Genomic DNA, 18,678 nt, shown 5'->3' with positions numbered 1-18,678 from the left:
CAAGCGCTATATAAATACAAACCTTTGTCCTACTCTATCCTTCTGCTATCATTCCAAATCCAAATAACTGACTAACCTATCCACCACTTAAAATGTACTTGCATGTTTCACTACACTAATTCAACACTAATCCTCTGTGGGTCCCAGAGTAGCGTGCTACCCGCCGAAAAAGTGTTTCGACGCCTCCTCAGGGGTAGTAAGCGCTATATAAATGCAATTACAATTACAATTACAATTATAATTGTATTGGCGTTTATGTCTTTTCACATGTTTATCATTTATGTTTTTCCGTTGTAATGTTGAATTGTGTTATAGTCTCATAATCATGGTATACTCAATGTTGTGCTATCCACCTTATGACATTAATGACTGTTATAATCGACATGTGTATGAAATGAGTCACAAATGATGTGAAATAAATCACGTGAACGTACAATTGTTGGTCTAAGCTCATATATGAGAAGTCAGGTCGCGACATCAGGGACGTATCTTCGGGAGGATGCATTTATGTTACCAGGCTGACGCCAAGTGAGCTCACGGCATCAGGGGCGTGTCTTCGGTCGGAGGAGTATGGGGTGCCACGGACCCCAAAGATGTATCTTCTCAGGTTTGAGTCAGGTCCTGGGGACGGGCAGCCGCATTTGCCAGTGTGTGTGAGACGGTGTCCATGGGATTCACAGCCCTGGATTCACAGGAGCACTTGACCTCGATTCTTAAAGGGTCGGATTGGACCTTCCCCCGACAAACACACTTACAAACTTAGGGCCCTATTATGATATCGGAGGTTTTCCAACCAACATCATAGGTTTCACTTTCGACTGCCGTATTATGATGGCGGTCGGAAGTGAAACTGGCCAGCCGTTACGGATGGCTTCTGACAGGCTCAAGGAGCCCGTCGATCAGTTGGAACAGGCATATGGGCCCGATGTAGGTAAATCCCATTTACCGATTTTGAAATACCGAATCTTACCGATTCGGTATTTTAAAATCGGTAAATGGGATGTAGGTCCCAACATCTGGATTCGTTACCGAATCCTTAACAATTCATTAATTACCGATTCGGTAAATACCGAATCGGTAATGCCCATTCTTTCCTATGGGCTTTGAAGCCCATAGGAATGATTAGGCATTACCGATTCGGTATTTACCGAATCGGTATTTAAAGAATTCACAAGGGTGCAGGGGGTGTCACTTTGACACCCTCTAGCACCCCCAAAACGGCCATGTGTGCAATGTGGCACACAGACATGCCCTAAGGGCACGTCTGTCTGTCACATGGCACATGTGTACATGCACAGATGTGCATGTACACAGGAATCGGTTTTTTACCATGGATTTGTATTCCATGGTAAAATACCGATTCTGTAAGCCATGTGCTGCCGGAACATAGGCTACCTAAATCACATTTTCGGTAATTTTACCGAATCGTTATCATTACCGAATCGGTAAATATTACCGACTCGGTAAATTTACCGATTCGGTAATGATAACGATTCGGTAAAATTACCGAAAATGTGCCCCTACATCTCCATGGCCCTTTACCGATCGGAAACGGCCGAAAATCGGTATTTTCGGCCGATTCCGATCGGTAAAGGGCTACCTACATCGGGCCCTAGATCCCTTCAAGATTGCGTTTCCGCCATCAGGATTACAATGTCGGTTTCCCACAGGCTTTCCATGTCAGGCTTTCCAACATGGAAAGCCTGTCGTAAAGCAACTTTGGGGGCCCATAGAAGGGCCCCCTTCTCCCAGCGGTCTCCAGTTGGGGGCCGAGGGGGGACCTATGTTGCACCCATGTCAATCCCTGCGCCATTGGGCAGGCACCATGAGGTGCCTACCACGAGGTGCAGGGATTCACAGAAACTCCCATTTCTCTATGGGAGCTTGTGCTGCGGCCGGTTTATGGCCACACACAAGCTCCCATAGAGGAATGGGAGTATGTGACCGCACTGTGTGCGGTTCCATTGTAAAAGCAGTGTCGGGATCGCCTACCAGAGGTCGGACGGTCCAGAGACTGCAACAGTGTTGGGCGGACATGAGTCCACCCGACAACATAATGAGCCCCAGAGTGTTTAGTCTCTGCATCCTGCAAGCTCTAATGACCACACCATGGGCTGGGACTCTCATACACCCTTGGATTGGTGCTCTCATACACCCTTGGGTTGAGGCTCTCCACAGTTCTTGGGTTAGTGCTCTCATGCACCCTTGGGTTCGGGCTGGTATACACCCTTGGGTTGGGGCTCTCCACAGTTCTTGGCTGGGGTTGTCATAGACCCTTAGGTCAGGGCTCTCCATAGTTCTTGGTTGGGGCTGTCATACACCCTTGGGTCAGGGCTCTCCACAGTTCTTGGTTGGGGCTCTCATACACCCTTGGGTTGGGGCTGTCACACGCCCTTGGGTCAGGGCTCTCTACAGTTCTTGGTTGGGGCTGTCATACACCCTTGGGTCAGGGCTCTCCACAGTTCTTGGTTGGGGCTGTCATACACCCTTGGGTCAGGGCTCTCCACAGTTCTTGGTTGGGGCTGTCATACACCCTTGGGTCAGGGCTCTCTACAGTTCTTGTTTGGGGCTGTCACACGCCCTTGGGTCAGGGATCTCCACAGTTCTTGGTTGGGGCTGTCACATGCCCTTGGGTTGGGGCTCTCCACAGGTCTTGGGTTGGCATCTCATACACCCTTGGGCTGTGGCTCTCCACAGTTCTTGGTTGGGGCTGTCATAAACCCTTGGCTCATGGTCTTTCCACAGTTCTTGGTTGGGGCTGTCATACACCCTTGGGTCAGGGCTCTCTACAGTTCTTGGGTTGGGGCTCTCATACACCCTTGGGTTGGGGCTCTCCACAGTTCTTGGTTGGGGCTGTCATTCACCCTTGGGTCAGGGCTCTCCACAGTTCTTGGTTGGGGCTGTCACATGCCCTTGGGTTGGGGCTCTCCACAGGTCTTGGGTTGGTATCTCATACACCCTTGGGTCAGGCTCTCCACAGTTCTTGGTTGGGGCTGTCATACACCCATGGGTCAGTGCTCTCCACAGTTCTTGGTTGGGGTTGTCATACACCCTTGGGTTGGGACTCTCCACAGTTCTTGGTTGGAGCTGTCATACACCCTTGGGTTGCGGCTGTCACACGCCCTTGGGTTGGGGCTGTCACATGCCCTTGGGTCAGTGCTCTCCACAGTTCTTGGGTGGTGCTCTCACACACCGTTGGGGCTCTTCTAAACCATTGGGTTGGGGCTCTCGTTCCCCCTTTGGGTTGAGGCTCTCCACAATTCTTGGGTTGGCATCCCACACACCCTTGGGTCAGGGCTCTCCACAGTTCTTGGGTGAGGCTGTCATACACCCTAGGGTTGGAGCTGGTATACACCCTTGGGTCAGTGCTCTCCACAGTTCTTGGGTGAGGCTGTCATACACCCTTGGGTCAGGGCTCTCCACAGTTCTTGGTTGGGGCTGTCATACACCCTTGGGTCAGGGCTCTCCACAGTTCTTGGTAGGGGCTGTCATACACCCTTGGGTCAGGGCTCTCCACAGTTCTTGGTTGGGGCTGTCATACACCCATGGGTCAGGGCTCTCCACAGTTCTTGGTTGGGGTTGCCATACACCCTTGGGCTGTGGCTCTCCACAGTTCTTGGTTGGGGCTGTCATACACCCTTGAATTGGGGCTGTCACACGCCCTTGGGTCAGGGCTCTCCACAGTTCTTGGTTGGTGCTCTCATGCACCCTTGGGTTCGGGCTGGTATACACCCTTGGGTTGGGGCTCTCCACAGTTCTTGGCTGGGGTTGTCATACACCCATAGGTCAGGGCTCTCCACAGTTCTTGGTTGGGGCTGTCACACACCCTTGGGTTGGGGCTGTCACACACCCTTGGGTCAGGGCTCTCCACAGTTCTTGGTTTAGTGCTCTCATACACCCTTGGGTCAGGGCTCTCCACAGTTCTTGGTTGGGGCTGTCACACTCCCTTGGGTTGGGGCTGTCACACGCCCTTGGGTCAGTGCTCTCCACAGTTCTTGGGTGAGGCTGTCATACACCCTTGGGTTGGGGCTGTCATACACCCTTGAGTCAGGGCTCTCCACAGTTCTTGGTTGGGGCTGTCATACACCCTTGGGTCAGGGCTCTCCACAGTTCTTGGTTGGGGCTGTCATACACACTTGGGTTGGGGCTGTCACACGCCCTTGGGTTGGGTCTGTCACACGCCCTTGGGTTGGGTCTGTCACACGCCCTTGGGTCAGTGCTCTCCACAGTTTTTGGGTGAGGCTGTCATATACCCTTGGGTTGGGGCTGTCACACACCCTTGTGTCAGGGCTTTCCACAGTTCTTGGTTGGTGCTCTCACACACCGTTGGGGCTCTCATAAACCCTTGCGTTGAGGCTCTCCACAATTCTTGGGTTGGCATCTCATACACCTTTGGGTCAGTGCTCTCCACAGTTCTTGGTTGGGGTTGTCATACACCCTTGGGCTGTGGCTCTCCACAGTTCTTGGTTGGGGCTGTCATACACCCTTGGGTTGGGGCTGTCACACGCCCTTGTGTCAGGGCTCTCAACAGTTCTTGGTTGGTGCTCTCATGCACTCTTGGGTTGGGGCTGGTATACATCCTTGGGTTGGGCTCTCCATAGTTCTTGGTTGGGGCTGTCATACACCCTTGGGTTGGGGCTGGTATACACCCTTGGGTTGGGGCTCTCCACAGTTCTTAGTTGGGGTTGTCATACACCCTTGGGCTGTGGCTCTCCACAGTTCTTGGGTTGGGCCCCAGGGTTAGCAGGACCCACATGGGAGGGAGGTCCTTCCGCTACTTGGTGGCGAAAAGTTGGAATGACTTACCTCTCAACCTTCGCTTGGACCCCTCAGAATCAAGTTTCCGAAAGAAACTTAAAACGCACCTCTTTCAAAGTTAATTAGGCTTCCCCCACCCTTCTGTCTCTAAGCCCCAGTTCCAGCGCGGGGACACGCTTTCTGCGTAACCATGCGCTTTACAAATATCCCTAATAATAATAATAACAAACACCCTTGGGTTGGGGCTCTCATACACCCTTGGGTCAGGGCTCTCCACAGTTCTTGATTGGGGCTGTCATACACCCTTGGGTCAGGGCTCTCCACAGTTCTTGATTGGGGCTGTCATACACCCTTGGGTCAGGGCTCTCCACAGTTCTTGGTAGGGGCTGTCATACACCCTTGGGTCAGGGCTCTCCACAGTTCTTGGTTGGGGCTGTCATACACCCATGGGTCAGGGCTCTCCACAGTTCTTGGTTGGGGTTGCCATACACCCCTGGGCTGTGGCTCTCCACAGTTCTTGGTTGGGGCTGTCATACACCCTTGGATTGGGGCTGTCACACGCCCTTGGGTCAGGGCTCTCCACAGTTCTTGGTTGGGGCTGTCATGCACCCTTGGGTCAGGGCTCTCCACAGTTATTTGGTTGGTGCTCTCATACACCCTTGGGTTGGGGCTCTCCACAATTCTTGGTTGGGGCTGTCATGCACCCTTGGGTCAGGGCTCTCCACAGTTATTTGGTTGGTGCTCTCATACACCCTTGGGTTGGGGCTCTCCACAGTTCTTGGTTGGGGCTGTCATACACCCTTGGGTCAGGGCTCTCCACAGGTCTTGGTTGGAGTTGTCATACACCCTTGGTCAGGGCTCTCCACAGTTCTTGGGTTGGCCTCTCATACACCCTTGGGTTGTGGCTCTCTACAGTTCTTGGTTGGGGCTGTCATACACCCTTGGGTCAGTGCTCTCCACAGGTCTTGGGTTGGCATCTCATACACCATTGGGTCAGGGCTCTCCACAGTTCTTGGTTGGGGCTGTCATACACCCTTGGGTTGGGGCTGTCATACACCCTTGGGTCAGGGCTCTCCACAGTTCTTGGTTGGGGCTGTCATACACCCTTGGGTCAGAGCTCTCCACAGTTCTTGGTTGGGGCTGTCATACACCCTTGGGTCAGGGCTCTCCACAGTTCTTGGTTGGTGCTCTCATACACCCTTGGGTTGTGGCTCTCCACAGTTCTTGGTTGGTGCTCTCATACACCCTTGGGTTGTGGCTCTCCACAGTTCTTTGGTTGCTGCTCTCTTGTAATGGTGCTCTCCACCATTCCAGGGTTGGTGTGTCAAACATCCTCAGGGTGCGGCTTTCCGAGCGCTTGGGACTGAAGTTCTAATAGATTTTGAGGTTGCCCATGCACTGATGCTCTACTGGTTCTCAGGGTGGTGCTGTGAGGCACTTGTGGGGAAGGTCATAGAGCTGAAATCTTAGCAGCTACTAAGGATTGTTTGGAAATAACCGAGCATGTGATGTTCTCACGCTGTGTTTGCTTCTTTGCAGCTCACCAAGCGCTGGAAGGACAGCGACCGAGACGACCTTCTCGATGACTTTGGCTCAGAAATCGAGGATGAGCTGCAGTTGCGGAAAGTGAAATCCCCCTCGCCATCTCAGGTACGGCAGTGAGTTCCCGTCTGGCTAGGTCATTGGGGCATCACTCATCTATTGGGCATAGCGACTGCACGCCCCCCAGATCTCGCGTCATATCGTATGGTCATATCTCATTTATTGGGCACACTTTCTGGAAGCCCTCAGATATTATGCGATGTAGTACCGTTTTCTTTCATCCAATGAGCACACTGCTGAGGGCCCTCCAGATGGTATGGTGATACCTCATTTATTGGACACACCTGCTAAAAGCCCCCTAAATGTCACCGCATTCAGGGGCGTATTTACAAAGAGTTAGCACCGCAGCTGCGTCATTTTTTTTGACACCTCGTCAGCACAATCAATGCTCCACACTGCCCCATGTTTACCAACTGATGCATTGGGCCCAATATGTCAGTTGTCGAGGCCTGTGTCACATTATATCTGCGCCAGGTATAATATATGCAGGGTTGGTGTTTCCACGCTAGAAGCCACATAGAACTGATGCAGTGAAATGTACAACATTTCACGGTGTCACTCTATGACTTGACTGAGTCGAAATACCTACGCCTCCTCAAACCAGGATTAAGGATTGACGCTGGGCTTTTAACATGGGACTTGCCTCTGTGTTCTGACGTGTTTCTGGAGTTGCACAAGTCTTACGACCAACTCCAGCAATGTGTCACTTTTGCGCCAAAGGATGTCTAATGCATTGTTGAATCCTTGTTCCATGGAGCCCTATATTGTAAATACAACGCATCCATGGCATTGTTAGGACATTTGCGGCAGGCACAAAAAATATGACGCATCAATGCAGATGCGTTAGTTCTGGTAAATATGGCCCTTCGTCTCTCCACCCTGGTCGAGAAGCATGGAGGGACCAACCAGTGAATAAGTAAAGACATTACGGTTTAACCCAAAACCAATCTCACAGCGATGAAACCACGACAACATACGACGAAAGCAATGGTTCTAAACTAGGTCTCAGCGCAGGACTTCAAGGGAAGCAGAAAACGTCACCCTGGAGAGCCTTCTTTGACGCCAAGTAGGCGCATCTCAACACGAACACACCATGGCGACCCAGACTCAACACGAACACTCCACGGCGACCCAGACTCAACACGAACATACCACGATGACCCAGACTCGAACACTCCACGGTGACCCAGACTCAACACGTACACACCATGACGACCCAGACTCAACACGAACACACCATGGCGACCCAGACTCAACACGAACACACCATGGCCACCCAGACTCAACACACCATGGTGACCCAGACTCAACACGCACACACCATGGCGACCCAGACTCAACACGAACACACCATGGCGACCCAGACCCAACACACCATGGTGACCCAGACTCAACACGCACACACCATGGCGACCCAGACTCAACACACCATGGCGACCCAGACTCAATACGAACACACCATGGCGACCCAGATGGACCCCTGGCTAGCCATGGCTAGGACGAGGGGGGCAGGCTGACCACATCCTTGCCATCCACAGGAGACCAGGTGATCGTGCCTGTTAAGCAAGTGCCTAGAAAAAATGCTAGGCCTGGAGTTAAAATAATAAATTAAACCAGTCCTAAAATATGTGGAGAGTGAGTTTGGGTTTGGTGTTATAGGTTACAGTTTTTGTTAGGAGATGTGTATGTAAGACTGTGATTTCGGCTGTCTGCACTCTGGAGTCCAGGCTTTTGCTAGTTCTGTTTGAACAGAGTCTGGTTTCTCAAGGAACAAACAATCTGTGCCCTCCCAGCAGGCCCAGTGAGTGTGTTTGCTCCCCCCTCCCAGCAGGCCCAGTGAGTGTTTGCTCCCCCCTCCCAGCAGGCCCAGTGAGTGTTTGCTCCCCCCTCCCAGCAGGCCCAGTGAGCCTGTTTGTTCTCGTCCTACAAGGGCCCTTCCTTTCCGTGGACTCAGCACCCGGTAATTGCCGCGGCGGCCTTCACCCGCGCTCTCGGGTCCCCGGGGACCGTGCGCCCAGAAGCCCTGGCGCGGCTCCGCGCTGACAGCTCCTTGAAGCGCCGCTTCATCCGCGGATAATTGCGCGGGTCACGTGACTCTGAGCTGAGCTGTCCCTGGAGAGCCTGCGCGTGTCAGGAGGAGGGCAGGCTGGGAAAAGAGCCTGGGGCAGGGAGGGAGTGGGGGTGCAAAGAGGGTGGGGTGCCGGGGCTGGTACAGAGTGTGCAAAGAGTGTGAGGGGCAGAGCCTGGCACAAGGAAAGTGAGACCCTGGGGCAGGGAGGAAGTGGGGGCGCAGAGAGTGTGAGGTGTACGGGGGGTAAAGGAGATGCAGAGTGTGAGAGGCAGGGAGGAAGTGGGGGTGCACAGAGTGTGAGGGGCGGGCCAAAGGGGTGCAGAGTGTGAGGGCAGAGGCTGGCACAGGGAAACAGAGAGCCTGGAGCAGGTAGGCAAAGGAGGTACACAGTGTGAGGGGGTAAAAGGGGTGCAGAGAGTATGAGGGGTACGGGTTGGCACAGGGAACGTGAGACCCTGGAGCAGGGAGGCAAAGGGGTGAACAGTGTGAGGGGCAGGGGCTGGCACAGGGACTGTGACACAGAGACGCTGAAACAGTGTTAGGAGAGACAGGCACCAGGAACCACCAGAACTCATGTGGACTTGGTGACTGCGGCTGGGGCTGGGGTTCCCCGGTTGAAAAGCAGTCGGTTCCTTTGCCTGGCAGGAGCCCTGACCAGCCGCTCATGTAAGCATTGGAATACCAGTGTCTTGTGTTGATAAAAACAGTCCGCAAACCTTACATGTCTACTTTATGCGCCATGGAATGTGACGTTTTTAAGATTTAAGAGGGTCAGCCATATCCTGGCCACTGCCTTGAAAGGCTCCTCTTGCAGGAGGACTTGGAGAGGTGGTGGCGAAGAAACACAGGGAGAAGGGGGCCACCAGCAACACAAAAAGATGATGGACTGAGTGCTGAACATTGTCAAATATTCACCCCAAGTCACAGATCTGGGTTTAACCCATCTTGTTTTGCTCCACGTGCCATTCCAGTTTGGATGCAGCCAAATGCAAATCAGTCTTGACCCTGCCCCACATGGGAACAGTCCAGCCCGAACTGCCGGGTCAGATCCTTGCTGGACCAGAAAACAAGCATCCTGGAACTGGTTTCGGGGCATCACCCCTCATCAGCCAGGCTAGCTTGAATCCAGTGATACAGTGACCACGGGACCCACGTCTGGTCATAGCAGTCCCACTTAGGGCGACAAAAGCAGAAAAGTACAAATGACGGACGGAACGTCGAACAAATCAAACATTCACCCCCAGTCACAGATCTGGGTTTCATCCATCATTTATTTGCTCATCAACCACCCCAGCTTGAATCCACCAGCAAGCCTTGGGATTCAAGGACACGTTCCCCAACACTTCACACAAACAGAAGAGAGATGGTTTCAGACATGGGAAGAGCCATTTTTGCTTTTTTCGCTCAGACACAGGAGGTGAAAAGCAAAGATTCCCTCTGGATGCTTCTGCTGAAATTGACCCATCTGTAAAATCTTCGCCTGCGGCTCAAGAAACCCTGAAGCCCAGACAAGGACAGGTTCGATCAATCATCGAGGAAAGGCCACTTATTGAGAGAGGATCAATGGACTTGAAGGTGATCACCAGTAAAGACCTTGCTATCAATAAATGTGCCTTCTCATCAGAGCAGAGCTCCTTCCCGTCAAATGTTCCTGTAAGAACTTTGTCTCACAACTTGAGCCTCATTTGATGCAGCTGAGATGAGATTAGACAGTTTGTGCTGGAGGCCTTGGCATCACCATCAGGCAAGGCTGGGACACTGTGTGTGGCACTTGTATGCCACCGACGTTTGAGACGGGAAGGTAGTCCAGGTTGAGTGGTCGCATACACTTGGGCAGTACTAAAAGAAGCGGGTAGATCCTGCTGCGCTGTCGAGAAACATGGTGGAAATGCGTACGAGTGTCAGGTGGATGCGGATTGAACTCGTTTCTTGGGATTTTATAGACTTTCCTCAGCATCAACTGGTAGAAGGAGGAAGGACCCGACGAGAACTTCGCTGGTTGCCTATTGTGCGCCGCGTCCAATTCAAATCACTGTGTTATGAGCATAAATGTCTATCCAATTCCAGCCCTATCTATCTCAGGTCTCTTGTGTCTTCGTGTACACCCAGTATACTCCGTATACACCCAGTCGAGCCTTGTGCTCAAGTAATCTCGACCTTGCTTTAGTTCCTAGACTCAGGAGATCCCGGCAAGGAGGTCTAGCCTTTTTCTTCTTAGGCTCATAGCTATGGAGTTCCCTTCCCCCTAATCTGAGGGCCTGTCGCCCCCTTCTGACTTTCCAGAAGAGGTTGAATACCTGGTTGTTCTAAACCTCCTGGAATAGGAACAGACTTCGGTCCCATTTGGTAGCTTAATTTCAAAAAGGGGGTGGTGATGTAATTTTGTCCACCCTAAGTGTGGAAGGGCATACTCAGATGTGAGTCCCTTGCTCATTGCACCATCAGGATTCAAGCAAGCCGGGCCGAAGACGGCTGTAATGCCAGAAACCGGTCCCCGGGAGCTTGTTTCCTTCCCAGTGTAAGAATTGGCTTTTGTAGTCTGGTCTGCCCTGTTCCCATGATGCACTGGGCCAGGGACAGACTAATTTGCATACAGCCAGGTTCTGAAACTGGGATGGTGCAATGAGCTAAAAAACGGTGTTGGATCTAGCCCTGATCTCTTGACTGGGTGAGAGTACTCTGCTTAATTCAGAGACTCTGTCCATCACCACCCCTTGTTGTAAATAATTTTGTCCACCCTAAGTATGGAAGGGCATACTCAGATGTGAGTCCCTTGCTCATTGCACCATCAGGATTCAAGCAAGCCGTGCCGAAGACGGCTGTAATGCCAGAAACCGGTCCCCGGAAGCTTGTTTCCTTCCCAGTGTAAGAATTGGCTTTTGTAGTCTGGTCTGCCCTGTTCCCATGATGCACTGGGCCAGGGACAGACTAATTTGCATACAGCCAGGTTCTGAAACTGGGATGGTGCAATGAGCTAAAAAACGGTGTTGGATCTAGCCCTGATCTCTTGACTGGGTGAGAGTACTCTGCTTAATTCAGAGACTGTGTCCATCACCACCCCTTGTTGTAAATAATTTTGTCCACCCTAAGTGTGGAAGGGCATACTCAGATGTGAGTCCCTTGCTCATTGCACCATCAGGATTCAAGCAAGCCGGGCCGAAGACGGCTGTAATGCCAGAAACCGGTCCCCGGAAGCTTGTTTCCTTCCCAGTGTAAGAATTGGCTTTTGTAGTCTGGTCTGCCCTGTTCCCATGATGCACTGGGCCAGGGACAGACTAATTTGCATACAGCCAGGTTCTGAAACTGGGATGGTGCAATGAGCTAAAAAACGGTGTTGGATCTAGCCCTGATCTCTTGACTGGGTGAGAGTACTCTGCTTAATTCAGAGACTCTGTCCATCACCACCCCTTGTTGTAAATAATTTTGTCCACCCTAAGTGTGGAAGGGCATACTCAGATGTGAGTCCCTTGCTCATTGCACCATCAGGATTCAAGCAAGCCGGGCCGAAGACGGCTGTAATGCCAGAAACCGGTCCCCGGAAGCTTGTTTCCTTCCCAGTGTAAGAATTGGCTTTTGTAGTCTGGTCTGCCCTGTTCCCATGATGCACTGGGCCAGGGACAGACTAATTTGCATACAGCCAGGTTCTGAAACTGGGATGGTGCAATGAGCTAAAATACGGTGTTGGATCTAGCCCTGATCTCTTGACTGGGTGAGAGTACTCTGCTTAATTCAGAGACTCTGTCCATCACCACCCCTTGTTGTAAACCATTTGGTAGCTTAGCGCTTAGAAACCCTGACTGGGTAGCCATGTGCTGTATTAATCCAATTAACAATAACAACCTGGGGACTTTGAAACACCCTGGACTGAGGAAGAAGATGGAACAATCTACAGCTTCCAGGAATCGTCTACGGGTATCTTACTGAATGCATCGACGTTGGCGGATCATGTGCCGATGGTCTTTGGTGGCTCACCATTAGAGGGCACCGCTGAGCCCTCCATAGAGCACCCAGTGGTGTCATGGCTGCTCAGTTTGCCTGCTTTGTGTGACCAGTGCCAGGTGTGCCCGCACGCCCACCATTCCCACCTCTCATCAGACTTTGCTGTTGCATTTAAAGGCATGATGTGACTCTTCTGGGCCATCGTGGCGGTGCCTTGGTATGAACCTGGAAGTACGGTCTTCAAGCCGCTTGGATGGCTGATGAGCCTTGGTCCTCCTTAGACCCTCTCTTTGAATACTGACCAACAGCCCTCCTGGGCTCATGCTTCTCTTCCAGCCCCAGAAGACATTATCCCAAGCTGCACTCACAATGCCAGGGTTGTTGCTTCTTGATGATGACACCCTGCCCATACATTGTCTCCACCTGATGAGGTCATCCACAGATCTTCTCACCATGCGGCCCGACGTGCCATGCAGTAAGAGGATCATGTCTGAGTCAGGATGTTTTATGATGCTGCCCTTTAAAGCTGTGCCCAGCACCTGGCAGTCTATAGCCCCGCCTGGCATGGAATGCAGAGATGGCCACTTCTCATCTTGGCAATGACACCATCCTGGCTGGTCTTGTGTGTTGGATATGTTCCTTAACCGCAGCCAATAAGCATCTCTCTTGTGGTTATGCATCTTGCCAGTGGCAAAAGGAACTGTGACCCAAAGCCCACTGGATAAGAGTCCTAGATTTGCCCTTTGATCAACTGCAGATTAATACTGTGCAGGGTAAAGGGTAGGAAAAACTTTGTGGCACCTGCTTTTTACCCTACATCCATTGCGACTACACTACCCGGCGTGAGTGACTTAAGGGTGCCCGCCGCATAACAGAAACTGACAGTGGCACTAACAAGGCGGTAGAAGCTTGTTATTTGTCAAGAGAGCACAGCTACACTGCTGGGTGACGTGTGGTGACACAAGTCCATTGACTGCCTTATAATTTCAAGGTATTGCACGCGCTGCATAGGCTGACACGCGAAGGAAACTGTGTGCAAAGGCTCCTTTGAACTTGGTGAACAATATGAGTGTCAGCAAGACCTAAATCCATCAAGGTACCACAAGGTGTGAGGCCAGCAGCTGGAGTCGACAACACAGCTGGGCCTGAGAACAAGCCACACAACAAGTGTGTGAAGTAGCCGCACAGTCGGAAATTCATTCCCTAAAATGTGGGGTGCCTCAGGGTTCCTCACTAAGCCCCACTCTGTTCAACCTGTACGTCCGCCCATTGGCAGAGGTCATAAAGGCAATGGTTTCTCCTCGAAATCCTACGCTGATGACTCGCAAATAATCATCTCCCTCTCTCATCAAACTGAACGGATGTCCACCCATCTCAATCACTGCTGTAATCATGTAGACTGGATGGTTACAAGCAGTCTTAAATTAAATGGAGAGAAGACAGAGGTGATGGTGGTGGGAAACAACCCCGCCAGGTGGATGGAGATGAATTCACAAGACTTTCTTGGCATACAACCCACCCCTGAAACGGAGGTCAAGAGTTTAGACTTCTGGCTCGACAATGAGCTTTCAATGGAAACCCAAGCTAAGAAATTGGCATCAACATGTTTCGGCCTTCTCAGAACTCTGAGAAAGCTATTGAGATATCTGCCTAAACCCTTGCGTAGAGTGGTTGTGCAAGGCTTAGTTATCTCATGACTTGACTATGGAAACTCACTATTCTTGGGAAGTCCCAAGTGTGTCGTAAAAAGGACCCCCAGTTACTCAAAAAGCCACGGGCCATCGGTAACTGCAGCCCCGGCCACCTTGCACTGGCTGCCAGCCCTCAAAAAATTCACCTGAAGTCACTTTGCCTTGCTCATCGCGAAATGTATAAAAAAGGACCGAAGCTGAATCAAAGGCTGCTAACTAACCCTGGGCAAAGCACTACGCTACGCTCGCGTAGTTTGCGAAGTTTGCGCTACTTTGCACTACGCGAATTGCACGTAGCACATTACAAACACGCGTAGCGTAGTGCAGCAGTTATTTTTTGCTTGCTCGCAGTCCTCAACGTCAAGTTGGTGACCGCAAGCAAGTAAAATGACATCCCGGCGAGATTTTTTCCTCGTTCGCGATCAGCAACATCAAGTTGCCGATCGCGAGCGTGGAAAATAAACCTCCCGGCGAGATTCTCAACGAGGGAGGTCAGGTTTCTCATTGCAAGTGGTCGCGTATGCTTGCGACGGCTCGTGATTTGAAACTACCAGTCTGCATTGAGAAAGCTGCAGCTCGAGTAAAAATCTACTCGAGCGGCAGAAAACTACAGCTCGCACTGTGCAAGATGCCGTTTGCAATGATTGCACAGTGCCGGATGCTGGTCCGCACTGTGCAATCATTGAAAACGGCATCTTGCACAGTGCGAACAGGGTACTACGCAGTTCGCGAAGTGCTACGCGTAGCTCGCGTAGTGCGAAGTGCACTTTGCGTAGCGCTACTTCTCGTACTACGCCCAGGGTTACTGCTAACACCCTACGACCCCACAAGAGCGTTGCGCTCCACTATCCAACAACTGTTCATCGTCCCCAGGGTGAAGAGAGCAGGAGTGGACGAGGCTCCTTCGCCTTCCTTGCCTCCAAGCTATGGGATGCTCTCCCACTGCAAATTAGGAAAACAGAGTCGGGCCAAAATTCAGAATTTTTTAAAAACTGTTCTTTTCAGCGCATATGTTCGGCCAAGACACGGGGCCTGAATGCTGTCTTAGTGCCGGGAGGCCCTCCTGGGTCGCCATGCGTTTTAGAAATCCTCATGAATGGAATAGAACAAAGTTCTATCTAGCCTTAAGCTTAGTGAAGGAAGGCTCCAAACCACGCCCTCCTCCCACCTCGTTGGCCACCTCTACTCCAGGGCGATCAGATGGCCAATAGAAGAGAGAAAGGACTAAAGGAGATTAGAGTTCTTCACTAAGTAAATGTGGCAGCCATATTGGATGGTGGGGGGTGTTTGTGACCAAGCACAAACTGGCTGGAGTTTGGGGGTGGAAGGCAGAATATTAAACCATTTTCCTTTGCCAGGAGTGAATGGGAAGATGATTACGTTGAATTGCAGATACCTGGTGCAAGTTTGGAACACTGTTGCATGGATCTAAGGGGGATGTTTGCAAGCCCCTATTGCCACCACAATGTCACGTTCAGTGACGTTGTGGTGGTGATAGGGGCCTCGACTTATTTACAAGGAGTGTTAAGACACTTAACGTGGCTTAAAGCTGCATTGTAAATAAGGCCGCCTTTCACGCTATGCTTAGCCTGAAAGGGGTCGGCAGTGAGTGTTGCAGTGGAGAAAGGGACACATAAACAATCCAAGGTGTTTTGCTTTTTCAGTGTGTGCTGCAGAAGGCAGCACACATGGAAACAGCAAAAACGAGGAGAAATAAAGCATCTCTCCTCGTTTCGCCAAGTCAAGATCAGAGTTTTCCTGGCTGCCACCTATTTACGCTGCCCTTGTAAATAGGTGGCAGCGTCAAAAACAATGGGTGTTGCAGTGGAACGCCCACCCCAATATTCACTGCCCGCCCCTTTCACACTAAGCATAGCATGAAATGGGGTTTTATTTACAAGGCAGCGTGAAGCCACGTTAAATGGCTTAACGCTGCCTTGTAAATAAGGCGAGTCCCCTATCGCCACCACAACGTCACTGAAAGTTACATTGTGGTGGCGATAGGGGCTTGTGAATATGCCTCCTGGTCTTAAGTTGACGCAACGAGGAGAAATGCTTTATTTCTCCTCGTGTTTGCTTTTTTGATGTGGGCGGCCTTGTATAGCCCACATGGAAAAAGCAAAACGCCTTGGATTGTTTGTGTAGGAAGGTGTCCCTTCCGGTGCATAAACAAGCCTTAAAAAATGCCATATGTAACTTCCATGTGTGCTGCATTAAGCAGCACACATAGAAGTGACAAATGGGCATTTCAGGATTGTTTATGGGCAGGAAGGGACATCTTCCTACTCATAAACAATCCTCCCCTGCATGCTGACACCCTGGCACTATTGTGCGAGGGTGCCTGTGTTGGCGGTAGGCTGCTGTAGGAAGGGGGAGTCTCTGGTTGGCGCAGTGCAGCACTGGCGACAAGCAGGGCCTCTCTCTTCCCCGTCAGGGCTGAGGGTTACCTCTAAGAACAACCTCTGCTTACCCTCTAGGTAGTGTGGCGCAAGCAGTCTAGGCTAATCTCTGGGGCACATAGGGTTAAACATTTGCAATATTACACCATCACCACCAACCCACCACACAATGACACCAAACGGTATTTGTAAAAATATATAGTCTTTATATTTTGTTCAAGCAGGCTTGTAAATACAGTCTTGGTTACTTTCTTGAATGCAGGTTCCAGTTATTCTTTATCAACAGTCACAGGTCTTAAGTAAAGGCAATCTTGTGGGCCTTCTGCCCAGGTTTTGTACAGGTTTAATGTCTTACAGCGCCTCAATGCGCTTCCCGCTGTCTCCGCTCGCTTTCCCGGAGAAAATCGGGCCCGGCCTGTCAAAGCTCACGCTTCCCGCGTGAGCCGCGAAAAAGGCACGGCCGGGTCCGCTCTAGAAATGAGTCACCCTTCGGGGCTTGACTCGTGGAGAGGGGGCCGTGGGCCTCAGAGAGCGTCAGGCGGGGCCTCGGGGGCCAAGAGCAGAGCGAGCCTCTGACTCTGGGGCGGCTCGCGCTGCAAAGCAAACAGCAGCTGTGAGGCTCCCGGGGTGCCCGAGATCAGACAGCGCGGTGCGAGCTCAGATTGCAGGACGCTCGCACCGCGAGGGGCAAAAGACAGTACCTTTAACTTCTTGTGGTGATCTTCGAAGAGGACGGCTGCAGGGGGAGCTGTCCCACGTCGCGTTGCTTCCTTGACGGGCGAGGCGAGCTGCGGCTCGAGGCGGCGCAGGTCACGGGTCACCCGGGGGCGGCGGTGCTCGATGGGGTCCCAGGTCCTCTCCTCAGGGTTCTCTTCAGTCCTGACGGCGGCGGCTGAGTGTGGCGCAGTGGCAGTACGGTCCCCAAGTGCGGGACGTACCCAGCCAAAGTGCCGGTCGCGGTGATGTCCCTTCAGTGGGGCAGGCAGGCAGGACGCTGATAGCGGGAGAGGACAAAGGGCGGCAGTCCGTCTTTGCGGGGGGGGTCTATGGCGCTTGAGCTCAGTAGACCTCGATGCTTGGACCGGACGGGTCCTCCGTTACTTTGCTCTCGTGGGGCAGAAGGCAGACGCCGTCACGGTGCTCGGGCCAGCGGCGGCTGGGCCTCACATTGCTAGGGCGACTGGCTTAACCCACGGTCACGGTGTTCAGGGGGAGTAGATGCCCTCGTCCTCCTCAATCAGCGCTGCAGCGATAAGCAGCACACACAGCAGATGCCTTGGTCAGGGGTGTAGCGCTCACTGTTCCTGGAGCGCTGGTCAGGGGGCAAGTTCAACAGCAAGCCCTTGGAGATCTCTCAGCAGAGTTTGGCACAAAGTTCAAAATAAAAGCAAAAGTCTCTTGTAGGCTTTTCTCTTCCTCTCCTTTGGCAGCAAGGCACCAGACACAGGCCAGAGTCAGCACTCCTCCTTGTAGTCCTTCCAGGTCCTTCTCTTCGGGCAGAGTTTCTTCTGTAGCGCAAACAGGATCTAATTTACAAGGAGCAGGGCTCCTTCTTTTATACCCAGTTTCTTTTGTTCTAGCAAGCCAGGGGGGCCTCTGCATAACTGCTCCAGTCTCTGAGCACTTGTTGTGGGTACTTCTGGCTTCTGCATGCAGTGTGAGGGCAGGCACATCAGCCGCTCCCCAGGGGGGCGGAGCCGGCATTGTGAAGACAGGGGCAGCTTGAGCACTTTGTTGACAAGCTTCGGTCCTTCCTGGGCCAGGTGCAGGCTGAGTCATCAGTCGCTCCCCAGGAGGGCGGAGCCAGCATTGTGGAGGCAGAGCACAGCCTGATGCATCATTCAGGGGAAACTCCCACCACCCACTAAGGTGTCATCTGGCTATTCACTACCTGTCAACTCCCAGCCCTGTCACTCACACACACCAGACAGTCAGATCCACATCCAAGCAGAGGCGGGCTGAAATGGTTAGGCCAGCAAATGCTAACTTTCTAAAAGTAGCATTTGCAAACACAGGATATTAAAATAAACTTTACTAAAAGAAGTATTTTATTATTCTAAGTTCAGGCATACTAAACATTAATTTCTACCATGTTCCCTGAGCCTGCTGGGATTATAGAGTGTAATAATTCCAGCAGCCCATCTGGCCTAGAAGGGAACAGGTAGCCTTACAATAGTGAAAAACGAATTTGGCAGTAATTCACTATTAGAACATGCCA

General features: G+C 51.9%; 1 protein-coding gene across 1 annotated transcript in view; it reads left to right on the top strand.

The window, feature by feature from the left end:
- Positions 1-18,678, top strand: part of PDZD4 (PDZ domain containing 4) — a 425,221-nt gene that overhangs the window by 381,505 nt on the left and 25,038 nt on the right. The window contains exon 7 of the mRNA XM_078664117.1: positions 6,298-6,408. Within this exon, the coding sequence (XP_078520243.1) occupies positions 6,298-6,408 (111 nt within the window). The remainder of the gene's footprint in view (positions 1-6,297; positions 6,409-18,678) is intronic.

The sequence above is a fragment of the Lissotriton helveticus genome, chromosome 10, assembly GCF_964261635.1.
Source record: "Lissotriton helveticus chromosome 10, aLisHel1.1, whole genome shotgun sequence".
NCBI classification, from domain to species: domain Eukaryota; kingdom Metazoa; phylum Chordata; class Amphibia; order Caudata; family Salamandridae; genus Lissotriton; species Lissotriton helveticus.
The sequence above is the reverse complement of the archived record's forward strand: the minus strand, read 5'-3'. Positions and strand labels throughout refer to the sequence as shown.